Here is a 20161-nt window from a genome sequence, read left to right as displayed (position 1 = left end):
TTGAAGAAAAGTACTTGTACTCACAGTTTGCCACTGTCTGTCCAGCAGACACTGAATTTGGTTATAATATGTATTCACAAGCCAATCTATATGATTTGTTTTTTAAATTTGGTAAATTGTAAGTCAGATCATTTGCCATATACATGCAATAAACTTGATAAACAGGAATTGATTAAAACCATTTCAGAATACATAACCAGCTCAAACACTGGAGTCATGAAGACAGATGCAGATGCACAGTTATACTTGTTCAGAAAAGAGGACATTTCTGACGTGGCCATGTCTGATGATGAGATTCCAAAAGAAGTTAGAATAAAGGAAGAGAAAGAGGAAGATGAGACAGAAAGAAAAGAGATGAGCATGGAAAATACAGCTTATGGTAACATACCTACAGGTCACAGCATATGATAAACACTTTTGGATATTTGAACCTCTGGACACATTCAGTATTCATTTCATCCAAACATAATTTTAACATATTGCATCTGATATGCAAGTAGTGCCTGGGTAACCTAATTACATTGTGCAGCATTGGCACAAAGGCTCTTTGTAAAGAATTACTTGTAAAACATAAGAAGATAATTATTTATACCTTAGCAGGCTATTACCAGTCATACTGCATCTAGTAGTAACGGAAGTCTACTGGAGAGGTAATTGATGGAGTTTTAATTATGGTCAAATATGTATCTTTGTGTGTGTAATGGTACATCAGCACAGTGCTAGTTAAATGTTGCAACAGATAAAATAAGAATGTAAAATATAAAGATTAAATACTAATACAGTAGTCCCCTACTTGAACGGCTCACCTGACCAGCGGCCACCCCCTTCTTACAACCAAAATTTCTTGGCACCAACGAGTTTGTATTCAAAAGTACCCCTCAAGAACAGCCGCCTCTCTAACACAACCAGTGGCCAGCATATCAGTACAAAAATGAAAAAAGATCCTCTCATGAGTGGCCACTTTTTTTCTTTCAAATGTATCCAGAACCAATAATTAATTCATATTGTGACATAAGGTATGTAATCAGATTATCTCTATTGTCAATATATGTCTCCCAATGTCAAGTTTCCGTTGCTGAAAGAAGTGTTGACTAAAGTACATGTAACAGTAAGATTAATATTATATCATTGTCTATAAAAGCCGATGTTTACAGGAAATGGGTGTAACAATGTTATGATAGTTTTGGGATTCACACATTTGTCAAGTTCTTCTTTTTGATGATTACAGCTGGATGTAATTGTCAAGATCATAACTTGGTCAGCATACGCTAAAAATAGATTTTGTGCATTAACACACACACAGAGAACTTAACCTTGAACAAAACAGGGTACCAGACAAACACCGAAAAATCACATGACAACACATTTATCACTTCCTTTACGAAGAAGGCATTTCGTCCACTCTACCAAATTTTTCGTCTACATAATTAAATCGCATACAGATAGCAACATCCGAATATATCATTACCAAACATTAACATGTCATCTCGTAAACGGATATGTATTATTTTAGAAGAATATCGGTTATTCTACTTGACGACATCGGGTGAGGTGGGGAGGGTAGACTTTGCCAAACAATTTTATGTAGAAAATGCTTGAATAAAACAATTTTATGTTGAAAAGACTTGAATAAACAACGTTGTAACCGATAAGGAGGTTATTCATCAGCAGTGGAAAAATTGAACAAGTGGAGAAAGAATTATGAATGTGCCAAGATTTAAATGATGTTTTTGAATGGTTTTGCAATGTGCATGACAACAATACTCGCTCGCATATCACACTTACGCCAAGAATAAGAACTATTAATGTATATTCAGTTGAAATAAGTCTGTTATTATAACAAGAAGAACCTTTTAATAATGTTACTTTTAAACGAAGATATTAAATGCTTTGAAGTATGTAGCTTTCTTACTACGTACATTACATATACTTCTTAAAAAAAATTAAGTCCCCCTCTGGAAATGCCATCCATCTTATAAGGCCATTTTCCTCGTGTGGAAGGGGTGGCCGTATAAGAGGGAGACCACTGTAATATCTTAAGGAATGGGTTCCCATGCCACCGGGAAATCTGGAAAAAGTTGGGGAAAGTGACAATTATTTCCCGACCGTGAAAAGTCCTTGAATTTCACAAATATTGATGAAAGTCTGGAAAAACCCTGGCATTTTCCACCACCACTTGATGCCCGAAACAATTACATAATTGAGATATAACTAAACTGATCTTGAGTATGTTCTAACCAGGATATTCAGAGGGTGCAGTATGGATCATTTGGTTACTTGCAATAAACATATATGCTAAGTCAATCCAAACGCCCATTGGATTAGATTCGTCTAGTAGACTTTTATTTTCAAAGTCAGCTCGATATCTTTCCTTACATGGAAAGTATGAAAACCAGTCTAGCATCACAAGAGGCCAACATGGTGGTGGCAAAGTGTAGCTGCTTACCGAATGGCCTAGCAAACTTTAAACGTTGTTAGATAGTGATACATGCATGAAATCGATATGAAAATTTCTTATTTTCTCAGAAATTGTGAGTATTAAAATCCTTATGTCTTTAATCTGTTGAAAGACAAGATAAAACTATGTCGTTGATGAAATGTGACTTGGTACTCGCGATTTGCATTGCTAGTCGCACGAGTACACAAATCTTAACAATCCACATTTTCAAATGTTGTAGAGAAAAAAATATTAAATGAAAGTCATATACTGGTTGTAATAAAAATACAAAAACGAAAGAACACAAAATTTTCCATCCCTATATATTCTGAGAACAACTTCTGGAGTTTTATTGTATCACGTGACTACCACGTTGACATGGGCTCTCTGTTTGATAAATCAGACTGGCCAGATTGCTGGTTTTTACAAAAAGTATCTGACTTTCATTTAATATAATTGAATTTCTGTGCAACAACATTATAAAGGAGTTTGTTTTTGATATCACATGATTGTTGGACTTCTGATGTTGTCATTTGAGATTTGTGAAGTCATATGACTTGTAATGCAAATGGCGAGTACTGGGTCAGGCATATTCCAAAATTTCGATATGCAGTTGCAATGACCCCACACCCCAACCTAAATGTCCAAATATGAAAAATGGTGTGGGAATATTTGGAGGAAACACGGATTAGAAAACGGACTGCTATTCGTTTTAAGCCAAATTAGTACTTCAAATTTTTTAATCTAAGAGCTGAAATGAGAAATTGTCGTCCCTTGTATTATATATTAAAAAATCGATATGAGCCCCTGTCTGTATCATTACAGGCTTGGGGACTGGTTTAATGAATTACAAGAAGACAAGTTGATTTTACAGAAAATTAAGTCCTTGTTTATACAACAGTATATAATTTTTGAAGGTCTTTTGTCAAAATTTAAATCAACTCTTTTGAAAATGTTTTTTAAATGATGGATTCTTAACCAGATTGTCTTTAAGAGATTAGGTTGTTTGAAAAATCTTGTTTGGGATTTTATTGGCACAGATAAATTCAGGATTAAACTTAAATTTCGTTACAAGAGAAGATTCTAATTGCAGCAAAATAATTTTTATTCTGTACATTAAAATGACTTTACATGCCAATGTATAGGAATACAGTAAAACCTGTCATGAGCGACCTCTGCTATGAGCGACCACCTGTCATTTCCGACCACAATCATAATGCACGGATCGATTTTACCATATAAATGCTCTGTTATGAACGACCACCTGCTGAACGCGACCAGCAACCGCGATTTCTTGGCAAAATATGCATTTTGACACTGCTATGAATGACCACATCGCAAAAAAAAACAAAACAGATTGACACCACTGACCTTAACTTAATCCTTTGTAAACACTAGAGCTCAGGATAAATGTAGTATGCAAACAAAGTGCACATTAAATAACACTATAGTTGAACAACCATATATCGAGATAAACACCTCCAACCATCATTTAATCCTTTGTAACAAAGACTGCATAAATAGTAAAGATTGCTCTAATAAAGTATTTAGAAAGAATTTGTCTTGCTACAGTACCAGTTTTGTAAAATTTACAACTCCAGCGTACAGTGTCATTTGTAAACTGCAGTAAACTAGACTAAAGTACATGTCACTAACCGCCATTGTAGTGCCGAAGTCATGTGAATAGCCAGTAAGAGTAACATCAAAGGGAGTAATGATGGATATACGCAGTCAATTTAGAGGTTTGTATTTTTTCTTTATCTTTATGAAAACTCACAAAACGCCGGTAGTCCTTATGTCCCAGTGAGAAATTGTTTGAAAGGGCTTCAATGTAGGTTTGAGTACATCGTTTGTCTTTCCAGTTAATCCATAATGCCTGGAGCGTGAATGAGCTCATTGTCTTTAATACTAGTAAGTGAGAATCATTTCTGGATTTTTTTAAAATTATTTTTTATTTCTTTTGTTAGTGTCTCACCAAGTCACCATCTGTTTACCTGGGTGCAGTTGGTCGCAACCTTTATTTGTCGAGCTATAACGCTGTTGATTTAAACTTCGTCTCAGAGTTTCTTGATGAGTTAATTATGCCTTTTGGTTTAATTCATTGGTACATAATATATATTTATTCCACATTTTCCCAAAACCTGATCAAAACCGATAGTCTTTATAACGTCAACACTAATAACAATGGCAGAACCTCTGCTGAAAAAAAGAAAAATTTTAATACTGGAAGAAAGGATTAATGTCATTGAAAGAAATGAAAAAGGGGAGACCGCTTGCAAAATAGCAGTCAGCTTAAGCGTCGGTAAAATGCAAGTTCAAAATGTAATCAAAGACAAGGAGTCCATTAGAAACGAATGGCAGAAAGGTGCACAAGCACAGAGGAAATATGCCACGGCACGACGGACAGTTTACGGAGATCTGAACGAGCGAGTATGGGAGTGGTTTTGTGTTGCAAGGAGTAAAAACATACCAGTAAGTGGAAAGTTGATTCAGGAAAAGGCAGTAATTGAGATACATGTTCAGACCAAACAGCTGAGTAAAACATGTCAACAAAGAAGTATAATGGATTTCTTAAAAACAAGTGAATAAGTGTATAGAATAAGATATATACATCATATCTAACTGTTCATTTTTTGTACATATTAATGTGATGTTGAAATATAAATTTTATTCTCATTGTTTGATAGATGTATATCTTTATTATATAAAGATATTTTGAGAGGAATGCATGCAATATTTAACAAGATTTATGAATAAAGGATATGATACATGTACAGTGAGTATGGGTATTATTTATTTTTCAACAATGCTAACTATTGACCCTGAAAACCAGTCCATTTTCACACACCTCTTATGAGAGACCACCTGTCTTGAGAGACCGCTTTTGGTTGGCAGAAGGGCCAGTCTCTCATGACAGGTTTTACTGTATAATCAGACTTGTTTTGTATGATACATTTTGTGGTTTTGTACATGATCATCTTTTCTGACTTCATTGTTTTTGGAGAGTCTTGAAAGAGAGACATCTTTAGATTTAGAAAATGCATGTTTTATAATCTAAAATATTGTTTAATTCATTCAGTAATGGTCATATGTGAACCTTGACAAAAGTAATTTCATCCTTTAAAAACCCTGGAAATGGCCTGGAAATTTATCTTTAGAAAGCGTGGGAACCATGTAAGGAAGATTTTTCCCTTTCTGAGAAAAGTAAATATATACTCCAGAAAGATAAAAGATAAAGGTACAAAAGTTAATTTTTTAAAGGTATATACAATATAAGGTGAAACTAGATCCTTAAAATATTGCCTCAGATTTGTCATATAAACTGAATTATTTTACAAAGTTCAAGATTTTGTTTGGAGTTACATCATCAGAAAGCCTGTTCATTACCACAAAACGTTTGTCTCACAATGTGGAAATCAATACACTGTACATGGCAGGTATTTGTGTCATATAATTAAGCAACAAAATACCACAATATCTGTAGAAATGTGTTTAGTATGAATTATGCCACTCTGCAGTGAGAAATTTATGGCTCCAAAGCTTGCTGATTAATAAAATACTCAAGTACCCTTGATGGGATCTTCCAATCTGAAACAGGTGACTGCTTTGGCTGCATGATGGGCTCCCTTGTTGCACTAATATTAATTCTAATATGACTAGGCTGCCAAAAGTACAGAACACAGTTTTCAAATTTCAAAGCAGATGATGTTTATACAAGACTTGGATTAATAATTGACTGTCGTCATAGTGGAGAGAGAATCTGAAAAGAAAACGAAATAAGATTTCTGGAGAGGTTTCATATAAATCAGTGACTTAAATATAGATGCCATTTCTTCAGTAAAACAGAAGTTGTATCTATTAACCAGCTTGAGATGGTGTTGTGTATTGCAACAACAACTGCAACCTTGTCTCATTGTTTCAAATCATCTCTATATAGGGACATATGGCCATGATCTTGGGTTCTTAGAAATTGTTCCAATTAGTACAGTGTCAGTCCCTTCAAGGAACTTTTTTTGAAAGTGTAAAATCCCTTTAAAAAACAGGCTATTAGGGATCAATAACTTCATTAATAACTATAGTAATTACATATTGCCTAGAAATTAATTATGAAAAGTCAGTCACTTAGGCCACACTCAACAAACAACAGGCAGGAAAACCACTGATGTGAAATGTGACTCTTCTGTAGTCATTAAGTGAAGAAATATGGTTCTAAGTGGTCATTCAAGTGAAGAAAGCATATTGTTTACTTTTGGTACTTTAAAAATCTGGACGGTATAGTTCATTTTGGTGTACTAGTTGATGTAAATGTCTTTAATAGTAACTAATTATCCCCTAGCAAGTGAAGTTGAGAGGATACCATTTTTAACACAAGCTTTTCATGTGAACAGAAAGAAAAGTAGTTAACCACCAGTGTAGTTTTTCAGTTCAGAAGCCAGGATGGACATAACAACAAAGTCTTTTATTAGACTGTAAATATGTGAAAAATTGTGGCAGATATAAAATGAAAGGAAAGATAGAGATACTTTGTAAGAAAAGCTAATGTTTGCGGTTAATGTTTTAGCCAAAAATGTTAAGGAATTTAGGGTTCTGGAATTGGAGGAAGGGACTATTCTACCATTCATTCCCCTTGGATCTTAACTAGTACAGAGTGTGTACAGGTATGTGCTTATAGGAAGATGCAGTATAATTGTATAGAAACTCGCTTTGAAATAATGTGTTATTATTATAGAGGGACATCAAAATTCCTGACATTAGGATTTATGATCAGCATTCCCGTACAATATTGAAAATTTATATTTAGATATATTTGTACATGTAGTGTTACCATGGGAAAGGCAGCATCATCTAATTTGCACACAGCGCATCCAATGCGACAGTGATGCATATTTGTGACAAGACTTACCTCTGAAACGCTAGAATCAGCCATTGCATTGCTTATTGAGCATTACTTTGAAGATAAGCCAACCTAGATGGAGAAACTCATACAGAATATAATAACCATGATTGCTTCAAAATAACATGTGATAACCTTACTCACAATGCAATAATAACTGTAGATGCTTGTCCAAGGAATATGCTGGTTGGAGGCTACTACCAAAGTCAAAATTCAGTTCTAATATTCCCAAACTGTACTACTGTATTTATCGCATATATTGGGACATGAAAAAATAATATTTTTTTCGTGTCCCAGAACTTATGGTGAATTTTTTTTAAACCTACATCATGTGTCCCAAGAAAATGAAATAAATTGTGTTCAATTTGCCCCCCTCCCCTGCCGCAACCAGCCACACCGCATGTTACAATAAAATAGATAAATAAAATGCTTATTTGATAATAAAATGAAAGAAACTAACCTTCTACTGTTATCATTTATTCACTTTTTCGGTCAACTTTAGCAATTTATTAAAGGAAAAATATATCCGCAATCTCCGTATAAGTAGCGCATGCATCCATAGTGTTATCGCTTTCATCAGACAACACAACACATTGGTCATTGACGTGAATATTGAGAAACGAATCATGTTTGGTTGTTCTCGGAGGTTTGAAAGTTATGAGATTGAAACTGGATCCTGCAAAATCAAATATGAATGAGAGAGAGAGTGAGAATTATCTACTCCATTGCTCGAAAGCACCTGCCATTCATGCGTGACATGGTGTAAGGTACAAAATAACCAAGAGTGTATTATATCTAGGGTAACAATATGACAATATCTCACAAACTAAAAATCATTTTTAGAAATACATTCACTGTGAGTACAAGTGACAATCTTTTTGATCCCATGGGTTACAGAAAGTATTATTAAAGCAAGTTAATGCTGTGTATACTATTTACACTGAAGAACTCGAAACCCGTTTGTGTCAATTACAACTACAGATGGCATATATATGACAGCCCAGGTGTTGAATAAACACACCTTGTAACAGCCATAAACTCATTGTTTGAATTTACCGGTAGGATATCAGATACAAAGGTTAATTTATTACAAAGTGAGCAGACTTCAGAAGCATACTTTGGATTCCTTTTAGTGTAGAGATTTTTTTAAAAACTATACATATGTATACAAAGTCGGCCGACATGGGGAAGCTAACTTTGATTTTTTTCTACTGGTTTTCACTGGGATTTTGAAAATAAATAGAAAACAATGGAACACTTTGAAAAGATAACTTCTAACACATTTACACAAAAAGTGATTCCTTGCAGTCATTGTTATCACGTACATAGCATGTATAAAGGGGAATAAAAACAAAACAAACAAAGCCACATTATAAATCTCCGCTATTATGGATAATTTTTTAGTGTGATACTCTACTCAAGTAGTGAAGACACCTTGCCTCATGCATGGAAAGAAAATGTGTTGCCTAAAGCTTCACCTAAGAGGCCAGTAGGTCGACCAAAAAAGCATACTAGAGAGGAGGAGTGTGAAAATGAATCAGCTGCAAAAAGACACGAAATTGGAGACCCCAGTCAGGAGAGAGATGATGCCTACAAAAATGATGATATCAGGCGAGGCATTACAAGCGTTTTACATTAAAGCAAAAAGATGAAGTTGTAAATTTATCAAAATTACATAGAATTCGAGTAAAAGCAGACATTTCAAGTCCGACATGAGGAAACGCTGGACAGATTTTGTTCATAAAGCAGCAGAGGGCCTTTCCAAGGAAAATGACAAGAAATCTTGTATAAAGAGTGCAGATAAACAAAAAGTTGTGGACTGCATTGTGAAAGCAGTCTAATCACTTTGGGACAGGCCATATCTGATCCGAAAATCATTTAAAGTTTGTGGTATTAACAATAACTTGAATGGATGTGAGGACAATATCATAAGAGATACTGAATGTGATGGCAGTGACAGTGAAGAGGATGAATTTGATGGATTTGAGCCTGAAGAGGTTGAGTGGGCAATTAAGAATGTGGACAGATTGAAGGATTTAAATTAAATATATTAGCAGCATTCGAGTTTGTTCAGCAGTACTTGGATTATGTCAGATATCACTGCAGTGTAAATAAAAGATGTTTGTTTTCAGATTTAGTATGTTTATCAATCACTCTGTACTGTCACTATCTACCAGTATCTCTCCCTCCCTCTCTCTTTCTTTTTCTCTCTCTTTCTCTCTGATTATATTTTTATGTAATTACAGTGAATAGTTTATACTGTGCTCATCAATAGTTATTTTGCCAAAATAAGTTGTGTAACGAGCACAAACAGCAAATAAACATTGACATTTAATAATTAAAAAAACTTTGGTGAACCATAAATTAGAACAGAAAAAGTTGAATTCGTTCTCATATAAACAAATGATTCATAATTACCTGAACTAATCTTCTTAGCAAATTTGCATCTAGGAACAAAAGTGTAAACAAACAACACTCACAGCGTTTTCTTGTTTAAAGTTTTCTTTAATAAAATTTACATTTGAGTGCAGGGGCCCCGAGTGGCCGAGTGGTCTAAAGCGCTCTCCATTACGGATCACTGCCATCTCACCTCTGTCTGCATGGGTTTGAGTCTAGGATTTGGCTAATGTGGGTATGTGAGAAAGCTTGCCAGTAGCTTCTCGTGGGTCGGTGGTTCTTCCCGGGGTTTTCCCGGGTTCTTCCTCCACCATTAATACTGGCCGCCATGCATAGCCTATCGTGTACTGAAATATGGCGTTAAACCCCACAACATTTGAGTGCATTTTCCAATATGTAATTTTCGAATGATTTAAAAGGTGTCCTACAACTTACGACTTGAAATAAACGGTGTCCCAGAACATACAGTGCACAAAAAATTACTTTTAAAATGAATTTATGGAGTCCCAACAAATATGGTGTCCCAACATATACGGTAAATACATTATATTGAACTCCAATATACATGATAACTTTACACATTTCTTTTTTGGGGGTATTATACCATAGATCTCTTGCAAATATTATAGAAGTATAACTCCTTGATGATCCCAGATTAATAGGTATTACCATTAATAAATGTCTATTTATCATATGATCTTGTTGAAAATTTTGTGCAATTTTGTTGATTATTTAGCCAAATTAATACTATTGTAGAAACTGATAATACTCCAAATGTTTCCGTTCTAGGAGATTGGAATGTTAATATACACTCAAATCTACTCCCTTTAGATATGAACTTCATTATTTCTTGATGAATATGTTTACATCATATCGGACCTAAAAATTATTGTAGACCACACAACAAATATTGCTTATTTGAGTGACTCGCACAATACAGTCTCGTGGTTGGATCCTTGTGTCTTGTCACAATCTGCTCATTCTGCTGTAAGTGTTATGAGAATAATGCACAACCTAGCAGGATCCGATGATTGCCCAGCTTTAATGACTATCAATGCTGATCTACTTCCTGGATTTTATTCTTGCCCCAGTGAACTCTTAAATTTTAAATACAACATCAACTGGTCAGACCTCACTGATGATGTAAAACATGAATTATACTCAAACATCTGCAGTCTTTTTAAATAAGACAGAGATCCCATCTTGTGTTGCAGTCTGTAATGACCATGGCTGTAGTAATCAGGTGCATTTAAATAGATAAATGGATTATATGGCGTGATAAGTGTAAACCTTGTCATGGCCATCTCAGTAACCAAATGTAGACTTGCTTGCAAATAAATTTGAAAATTTCAAAAAGCTTGAATTTTGGAAGCATGTTAAACAAACCACTATGACAATTTTCAGTAAGCTACTAATTTGGATTGATGGAGACCATGGCCAAAATATTGTATGCAGCATGTAGAAAAATCATTTTCAAGGCTTACTCATTAGTGTTAAAAATGATTCCAATAAGGTGTATGTTCTTTTGGCATTCGAGGACCCCTATACTCATGTTGAACAGATCACATTATGTGAGATACAAAGCTAGACTAAAAGGGGGTCTAGAATCTGATTTTTATATGTGGAACATTTTAAATTTTCAGATAGTGGACTTCATATCCTTTTGAAGATTTTATTTAATTGTCTGTTTGTACATAACATTGTTCCATATCATTTCACAAATGCTACAATTATTCCACTTCAGAAAAGTAAAATTGGTAAATGATGGACGAAAATAATTAAAGACCTCTAGTTCTTATGACAGTTATTTCAAAACTATTTGAATGCATTATTCTACAATGATGTGAAGTAAGAAACTCCAATAATCAGTTTGGTTTTTAAATGCAGCATTCAGCAAATTCATGCCACTGTGCCTTTAAAAAAACTGTCAACTGTTATGTAGAAAATAGCAACCTGGTGTTTGCAGACTTTTTAGATGCTAGTAAGGCATTTGACTTTAATTGGACACTATATAAAAAGTTGCTTGATATTCAGATACCTATCTACACAGTTCATACTTTGGTTAAATGGTATGGCAAACAGTTGTACTATGCGCAGTTGGTAAGTGTAATATGCAGCTCTTTCCATGTAACCAATGTGGTGAAGCAGGAAGGTGTTCTTTCTCCTTTGTTATTTAATATATAAATGGACAAGTTATATCATAAACTGGGTCAGTGTCATATGGGGTTACATTTGATACCAAATGTGTCATTTCTTAGCAATTTTACATTTGCTGATGATATATCATTGATAAGTCCTTCTATCACAGGTTTATAGAAATTCTGAAAGATAAGTGAACAATACACATTTCAGAATGGTATCAACTAGAATACTCAGAAATCTGTATGAATGGTCCTTCTCTCAAATTACCATCTTAACAGCCATGTCAACAGTCATGGATCATATTTTAAAACCCAATCGGTCAGATGATGAAGATATGATGAGACATCACAGATTTTTTTGTGTAATTGAAAAGACATGCTTCTGCGTAAACTTAGGAATTGTTCATTGAATATCAAAATTAGATTATTCAAATCTTATTGCTGCACAGTGTATTGTACTCCTCTGTAGACAAACTTTAGTGAATGTATGAAAAGAAAATTAGTTATTGGTTATTATAATCTTCATTTTCTATTAAACCTTCTAAGATTGAACATTGTCTCTACCATATTTGTAAACTGTAACGTATTCAGTTTTGAAGAAGTTATGAGAAAGTATGTGTTCTCAATGATGACAGTAATATCTAATGGTAATAACTGTCTTGAAATTTCTGTGGCACTAAGACATTCATTTAAATTTTTGTGTTACATATAGATAGAGCAAGTTAATATTCAAATGTGCTATGTAATTAAATTCTTAGCAATGCCAGACACAGTCCATAGTTGTAGATGTGTCTTTATATTTGTACATAAGATATCTAGGATCTTTTATGTTTAAAATACTTTTATTTGTTATCTATATTTTAATTTAGATTTATGGTCCATGCAGTCTGAAATAAAGAATTCTTATCTTAATTCTTATCTTATCTTATCTAGGTTAAATAATTTAACCAGATCTTATCTAGGTCACTGTTACCTAATTTCCACAGTATTGACCTTTGTATAATGAGAAAGCTGTTGATGAAAAAAAAAAATAGATGTGCATTGTACGAATTTAAGTAGACAAAGTCTTGATGAAGTAATTTATAGTTAAAGTTTGCAAAAGTATTTTATGACAGGTAGGATGTGGAAAATTAAGAGTAGTAAATTAAGAGTAGTAAAGTTGATACTTACTAAAAACTTTGAATTGAACCATCACCATGTTTGAACACTTGGCTAGTGAATGTTGTCATTATAACATGTAGTGCTAATCACATGTGCCCAGTGAATGTTGTCAATACAGTGCATAATGCTGATCACTCGGTCCATGAATGATGTTCTAGAATCACATAATGCTTATCACACTTGAATGCTGTCAATACAACACAGTGTGTTAATCACACTTGACTAGTGAATGCTGTCAATACAACACAGTGTGTTAATCACACTTGAATAGTGAATGCTGTCAATACAATACAGTGTGTTAATCACACTTGACTAGTGAATGTTGTCAATACAATACAGTGTGTTAATCACACTTGACTAGTGAATGCTGTCAATACAACACAGTGTGTTAATCACACTTGACTAGTGAATGCTGTCAATACAACACAATGTGTTAATCACACTTGACTAGTGAATGCTGTCAATACAATACAGTGTGTTAATCACACTTGACTAGTGAATGCTGTCAATACAACACAGTGTGTTAATCACACTTGACTAGTGAATGCTGTCAATACAATAAAGTGTGTTAATCACACTTGACTAGTGAATGCTGTCAATACAACACAGTGTGTTAATCACACTTGACTAGTGAATGCTGTCAATACAACACAGTGTGTTAATCACACTTGACTAGTGAATGCTGTCAATACAATACAGTGTGTTAATCACACTTGACTAGTGAATGCTGTCAATACAACACAGTGTGTTAATCACACTTGACTAGTGAATGCTGTCAATACAACACAGTCTGTTAATCACACTTGACTAGTGAATGCTGTCAATACAACACAGTGTGTTAATCACACTTGGCTTATGAATGCAGTCGATACAACCCAAAGTGTGAGTCGCACTTTGTTCATGAATGCATTTGGTGACATATATTTAATAAGTCATTGAGGGAAGTAATTTTTACATGCATTATTATTGAGATTCAGAACAGTTTATACTTAAAATCTAGAAAAAAAAATGCATTGAATTGTTTGATGAACTTGATTAACAAAATATTTTTTTTTAAATTAATATTTTGAAAATTATCACATGCAGAAGAAAATATACCTCATAATGTTATATATATCAACCATATCAGTTTAGATCAGCATGTTCAAATTATTTTATTCTTACCATGACTTATTTCAGTGTACGACTCTGCTGGTGGCTCTCTGGGTGACCTTTGTGCAGCTGGACCAAGATCCATCAAACCAGAATTCCATGTTACAGGTGGAGACATCCATGTGGCCATATCAAGGCTTAAAATAAACAGTCCAGAAACTTCAGATCTGCAAGCAGAATTGGACCAGATTGTTTTACAGCACAAACAAAAGCTACACAACAGTGGAAAAATTGAGATTTTGCATGAGGAAGACCCTAGCTATGACTATGATGTGTCCCTTGATGACTCTCTATTTGCTGCTGGCAGCATCATTGAAACAGCATGCAAACACCTTGTTGATAGTGTGTATGAAAGGCATACACCTACAGTGAATAGGGATAGTTTTTCAGGTATAATTTGATGTATCAGTATTGATTAGTCGGTAATTTGGTTAAACAAAAAACTGTGATTAATACTGTCTGGAGTCTTGTTAGCAATTAAGTTTTAGCTCACCAGTGTAGAGTACAGGACATACTGTTTGTGTCATTGGTGATGTTAACATTGTAAGCATTATTCAGTCTTTATCCCACCCTACCATAACAGATTTGTTTAGCTGCCATTTAGGCATTATAATTTCACCTAACTTTTGCTTGGTACTTCTTGCATCATTCTGAACCACAAAGGGGAAAGTGGGGGGAATGTTTTAACTCGATTGTTAAAGTTCTGTGTTTCCAGCAAATCTCCAACTGTTATGTTCTTTTAATGTAGGAAATCTTCAGCTGTAGGTTTGGTATCTGATTGGAATTTTGTTTTGTCCCTTTTCTAATGTCAAACAGCATTGTATGGGCATGCTTGGTTGTATCTTGGGCAACAGATTTTACTGTCCTCTCACAAATGAAAACGGAAGGGGCCTGTTCATTTGTGTGTTTGTTTATTTGTTTATGCCCTCAGTAATTCGGAACCACTTTCACCTACACATATAAAAATCAGTACATGGATGCTTCACGGAGAGTAACTCAACCATGCCAAAAGTAGATCACTGTGAACTTAAATGAGATTGATACAACCATTTAGAATATTAAATCACTGCAACCCAATTTGTTATCATTGAAACATTTTTGTAGTTTCAGATATTAATTATTTATGCTCTCATTATCTTTACACATATATTTACAAAAATTGTTGTGTGCATGCATCTCAGGAAGAGTAACTTGGCCATTCTAAAACTGCATCACTGTGACATAATTTCCATGCTTAATTGACAAACTTGTTAATTATATACTCAATATCTTGGACCATATTTCACCTGTACTTCTGAAACTTGCATGTAGATGCATTATCAGAGAGAGAATAACCCAGCCTTAGCAAATTTAAGTCACTATGATTTAACTTATATGCTTGAGTGATTTGTATTTACATCCATTCATTAGTTACACCCTCAGTGTCTTGTCAGAGCATGTGGAGTAACCATACCAAAAGTAGGTAGTTCCATGCTTGAGTGACTTTTACATTTTTGACTGTCTTGACCCTATTTCACCTACACATGAAAATTGGTTTGTGTCTGCATCTCAAGAAGAGTAGCTCTTAATAATATCAAAGGTTGGTCACTGTGACCTAATTTACTTGCTTGAGAGACTTGTGTATTTTCAACTGTTCCTTCATTGCACCCTCATTAGCTTGGACCATATTTCACATATACATGAAAATGTATTTAAATGTGGACATATCAAAGGAGTAATTCAACCATACTAACAGTAAATCACTGTAACCTAATTTTCATGCTTGGGAGACATTTGTATTTTCAACTAGTTGTTACCTCCTCTGTTATCTTTGACATTATTATATCTAGACTAATTGAGCTTTGTTTTTGCCTTACACTGATGACACATTGTGTGTTGATTAATATTAATGAATAGCATATTGCAGTTATATTGTCATACCTCCTTATGTTGCCTAGTCATTAGCTTAGTCACACAACCAATGGGTCACAAGTTCAAATCCTGTTAAGATCAATGTCAGTCAGCTGTCATATGGTGACCTAGTCATTAGCTTAGTCACACAGCCAGTGGGTCACAGGTGCAAATCCTGTTAGGATCAGCCTGAATCAGCTGTCATGGCATTTCTTTTGCAGAATTTATTTAACTCACATTGCCTCACCATCTGCCTTCCATACCAGTCTGTATATTAACTGCTAATTCAAGTGTGTTCCTCTTGTTAAGAGGTTTCCTTTTCCAAGTAGACATGTTGTTCATAATTGTGTTCATTTTTGTGACAAATGGGTGGCCTATTGAAATGTGTGATTCTTAGGTGCATGAACATGTGACACCCATCACTTTAGTACTGCATGAGTTTGGTTCTAATGCTGTAGTCCATGCTGTATACTTTTACAGATTCTGTGGCTTCTGATGAGAAACAGGAAGCGGAGATCCCACTGAGGAAGTACCAGGAGGAGCTGGCCAGACCAGCCCTTCAGGGCAAAAATGTAATCATTATGGCTCCAACAGGGTCAGGGAAAACCCGTGTGGCCTTCAAGCTCATTCAGGTAAACATGAAATTTGCTTAAAGTTTGGAAGCAACTCAGTTTTTCATCAAAGCTGCCAGCCATATCATTTTTTCTGGTTATTGTCTTTCATGGATTGGTTTATTTGTGGCCTAAGTATGTTACTTTATTCTTGAATATCTTTTAGAACAAAGACATATGAATAGAAAGGTAGTTCTAGAGCATGTTGGAACCAAAAAGGATTTCTCAAGCATAACATGATTAATCTCTTATTTTCTTAAACATTCCAGTCCTACACTGCTCCCTTACTGATCAATAGAGTTCCATAAAGGGAAGGGAAGGAATATACAATTTGGCTGCTCTCCTCTCTCTCTCTCTCTCTCTCTCTCTCTCTCTATATATATATATATCAAGGCTTCCAAAAGCATTTACCCTTACTTGTCACTGGATGCTGTTTAAATTTGTTTTAACAATTAAAGACATCATTATTTGTAAATGAATACAATTTTGATATATTTCATTATCAGACTTACCCAAAAATTTTATAGTTTTCTGTTGCATCTAGTCAGACTTGAAGCATTTATTAAAGAAGTTTTCACAAAAAGATCTAATTGCCACATTTTTGGACTTGGAGAAAGCAAATGACACAACGTGGCATGATAGCATAATGAATGACCTATTCTGTCCTGATGTAATAGGTCACCTACTTACCTTTATATCATGTTTTTTGGAAAGATAGTTAAGGTAGGTACTGCCTTTTCTGAAAGCAGTCATCATGACATGGGTGTACCTCAGGGCAGTGAAGTGTCAGTCATCAAGATATGGGTGTACCTGAGGGCAGTGAAGTGTCACTCTTTTCAGCATCAAAACTAACGACATAGTGAAATGTCTTAATCTGAAAACTGACTCATTATATGCCAGTGACTGATCAGTTATAGAGTATTGAACATCAACTGCATTTATGCTTAAACACTAAGAAATGAAACAAACTGTTATGTATACCTATTTTCTGAGTTTTACTTTTGGTGAGTGCCTGTAGGTTGCATAAGATCTATAAATAGGTATTAACAAGTTTTTAATAATAAACCTGTTTACAAGTTTGGAGTTATTTATGGCTGTCGAGTTCAGTCCAGTGGCTGAGTACTGCAACCTCAGTCAGATAAGTAGGTATCACGAAATGGAGGGTTAAGTAGTGAAATTTATCAGATAATGTCATGGCATACACAGATTATTGGACAGACTTGTTCCAGTTACACAGGTATTTAGTAAAATCTAAATTTGACTTTGGTTCAGTTGTGTACAATTCAGCTTGTAAATCTTGCTTGCAGATGCTTGATATAATATACAATCAGGGACTTGACGTTTTGTATACATGCATTTAGAATGTCCCCCTTCAGATAACCTACATGTTGAGTCAAATGAATCATCACTATATCTCAGACAATTGAAATTGGCTGTTCAGTGTGCTAGCAAATTATCTTCTAATCCATCTAAACCTGCATATGGTGTTTTAATTGGTTCTTCAGTGTGCTAGCAAATCCATCTAACCCTGCATATGATGTTTAAATAATGACACTTCAGTGTGCTACAAAAATATCTTCCAATCCATCTAAACCTGCATATGATGTCTTCATCCCATGTATGATGTAGTCTTTAGAACAAATACCAGATCTACTATGCTCAGATCCAAGTTTCTTTCCACCATTTGATTTTATATTCATCTTGAAGCAGCAAAAGTCAGTGTTGCAAATCCAGTTTAAAAAGTCTAAACAAATCCTCTTTTTCCAGAATAAATTCAGTGAAATTACAGTCTTCTATTTTGACCATATATCCTTGTATACAAGTGGTTCAGAAGATGGAAGGCAAGGTTGGCACTGCCATTGTAGAATCCTATCTCGAGCCAATTACTAAATAAAGCTTTCATTTTAACTGTAGAAATTACAGACAAACTAAAATCTTTAGGATTATCTCTTTTGGATTTTCTCTCCACACTGAAATCTTTAAATTTGACAACTCATTAATATCCCAGATCTTAGCAAAATATGATTTGCTCATACAATCTGGAAAAAGTATCCTGTACTGTTGGCTGCCTATTCACACACACAAATATATATATATATATATATATATATATATATATATATATATATATATATATATAGAGAGAGAGAGAGAGAGAAAGATAGAGAGAGAGAGAGAGAGAGAGATTGGGAAAAACAAGTGATAACTCAACAAACAGTCTTAATAATATCAAACTCATCATTGGAGAGTACCATCACTCGTATTGTACAGAACATACATACCTGACTCATGCATACCTTCTTAGTGATTAACCATCATGTTCTGACAGAGTCAATTAACAGTTGAATACATTCTTGTCAAGTGTATTGACTTCCATCCTTTGAGATGGAAGTTTTTTATGTGAACTCAGCAAAGGAATTTTATGAAGGTGTCTTGGACCTTTGAAGGGAATTCAGTTTACATTGCAAATTTGGACCATATATTTTAAGGATTTTTTATTTATTACCTGTATCTTATTTATATACATTGACAGAATTTAAACATTTTTACCTTTTTTATCTTGTGGAACCTATGTTTGTATTTATTTGGAAGTGTTTATATTCCTAATGTTTTTTGTGCAATTCTTTATACATTTACAATTTTAGAAATCTGCACCATATAGCCATTTGTAACAAGAAAAATGGAAAAAAATCAGTTTTTCTAGATCTCATGCCGAATGTGAACTAATTGGCTTTGTACTATAATGGAAGATGGATATTATGTATGAATGGCGATGTTGATGTTGAAGAGGGACAAAAATTAATTTTGGGGATATATTATCTTATGGTGAGATACTCGAAAAGATGGTGGGCCTATATCCATTCAGTAATGGTGGGAATGGACAGGCTATGTTAGGTAAGGAAAATATTCTTAATATCTGTGAGCAAAGATTGTAACAAGATAACCGGGTGGGATTTCAGATTTACAACAGAACACTTTTGATGGTGATACAAATACAATGTTTAATGACGAATGACTTGAATGAGCAATAATTTATGATCAATTAATATAAAATGCACGGACTTAATAATGAAAATACGAATAAATGGCTTTACACAGGACAAGCACAAGGGGTGAATAATTCATAATGATTTCATAATGAAAGAATGATGTATTTTACTCAGATAGTAAAGAAATGTAGTATTTTACACATATAGTAAAATGTATTCAATCATACAGTGAAATTTATAAACAAAAAGGGACAGATATACAAAATATCTTTACAATCCCCAAAACACACTGGGTTTTACAAACCCCAAAAATTAGCCCACGGATAAAAGATTACAGGTATGGAGTTACACTCCGCCACCAGCACACTCGCCAATCAAGCCGTCAGTATTCCAGGTTGGTCAATCAAGCAGTCAGCACCCACCAATCTCAGTCAGTGATGCCCGATCACCTGCTACTCGACCAGCAACACTTTATTCAACTCTACGGC

The 20161-nt window shown here is 34.4% G+C and overlaps 1 protein-coding gene across 1 annotated transcript in view; it reads left to right on the top strand.

Moving 5' to 3' along the window:
• Positions 1 to 20161, top strand: part of LOC149794707 (ATP-dependent RNA helicase DHX58-like) — a 122404-nt gene that overhangs the window by 10700 nt on the left and 91543 nt on the right. Inside the window, exons 4-6 of the mRNA XM_089964318.1 lie at positions 188 to 379; positions 14210 to 14572; positions 16553 to 16704. Coding sequence (XP_089820444.1) covers positions 188 to 379; positions 14210 to 14572; positions 16553 to 16704 — 707 coding nt within the window. The remainder of the gene's footprint in view (positions 1 to 187; positions 380 to 14209; positions 14573 to 16552; positions 16705 to 20161) is intronic.

This window comes from Sinohyriopsis cumingii, chromosome 7, assembly GCF_028554795.1.
Source record: "Sinohyriopsis cumingii isolate HCF-2022 chromosome 7, ASM2855479v2, whole genome shotgun sequence".
In the NCBI taxonomy this organism is placed as follows: domain Eukaryota; kingdom Metazoa; phylum Mollusca; class Bivalvia; order Unionida; family Unionidae; genus Sinohyriopsis; species Sinohyriopsis cumingii.
This window is presented reverse-complemented; position numbering and strand designations above follow the sequence as displayed.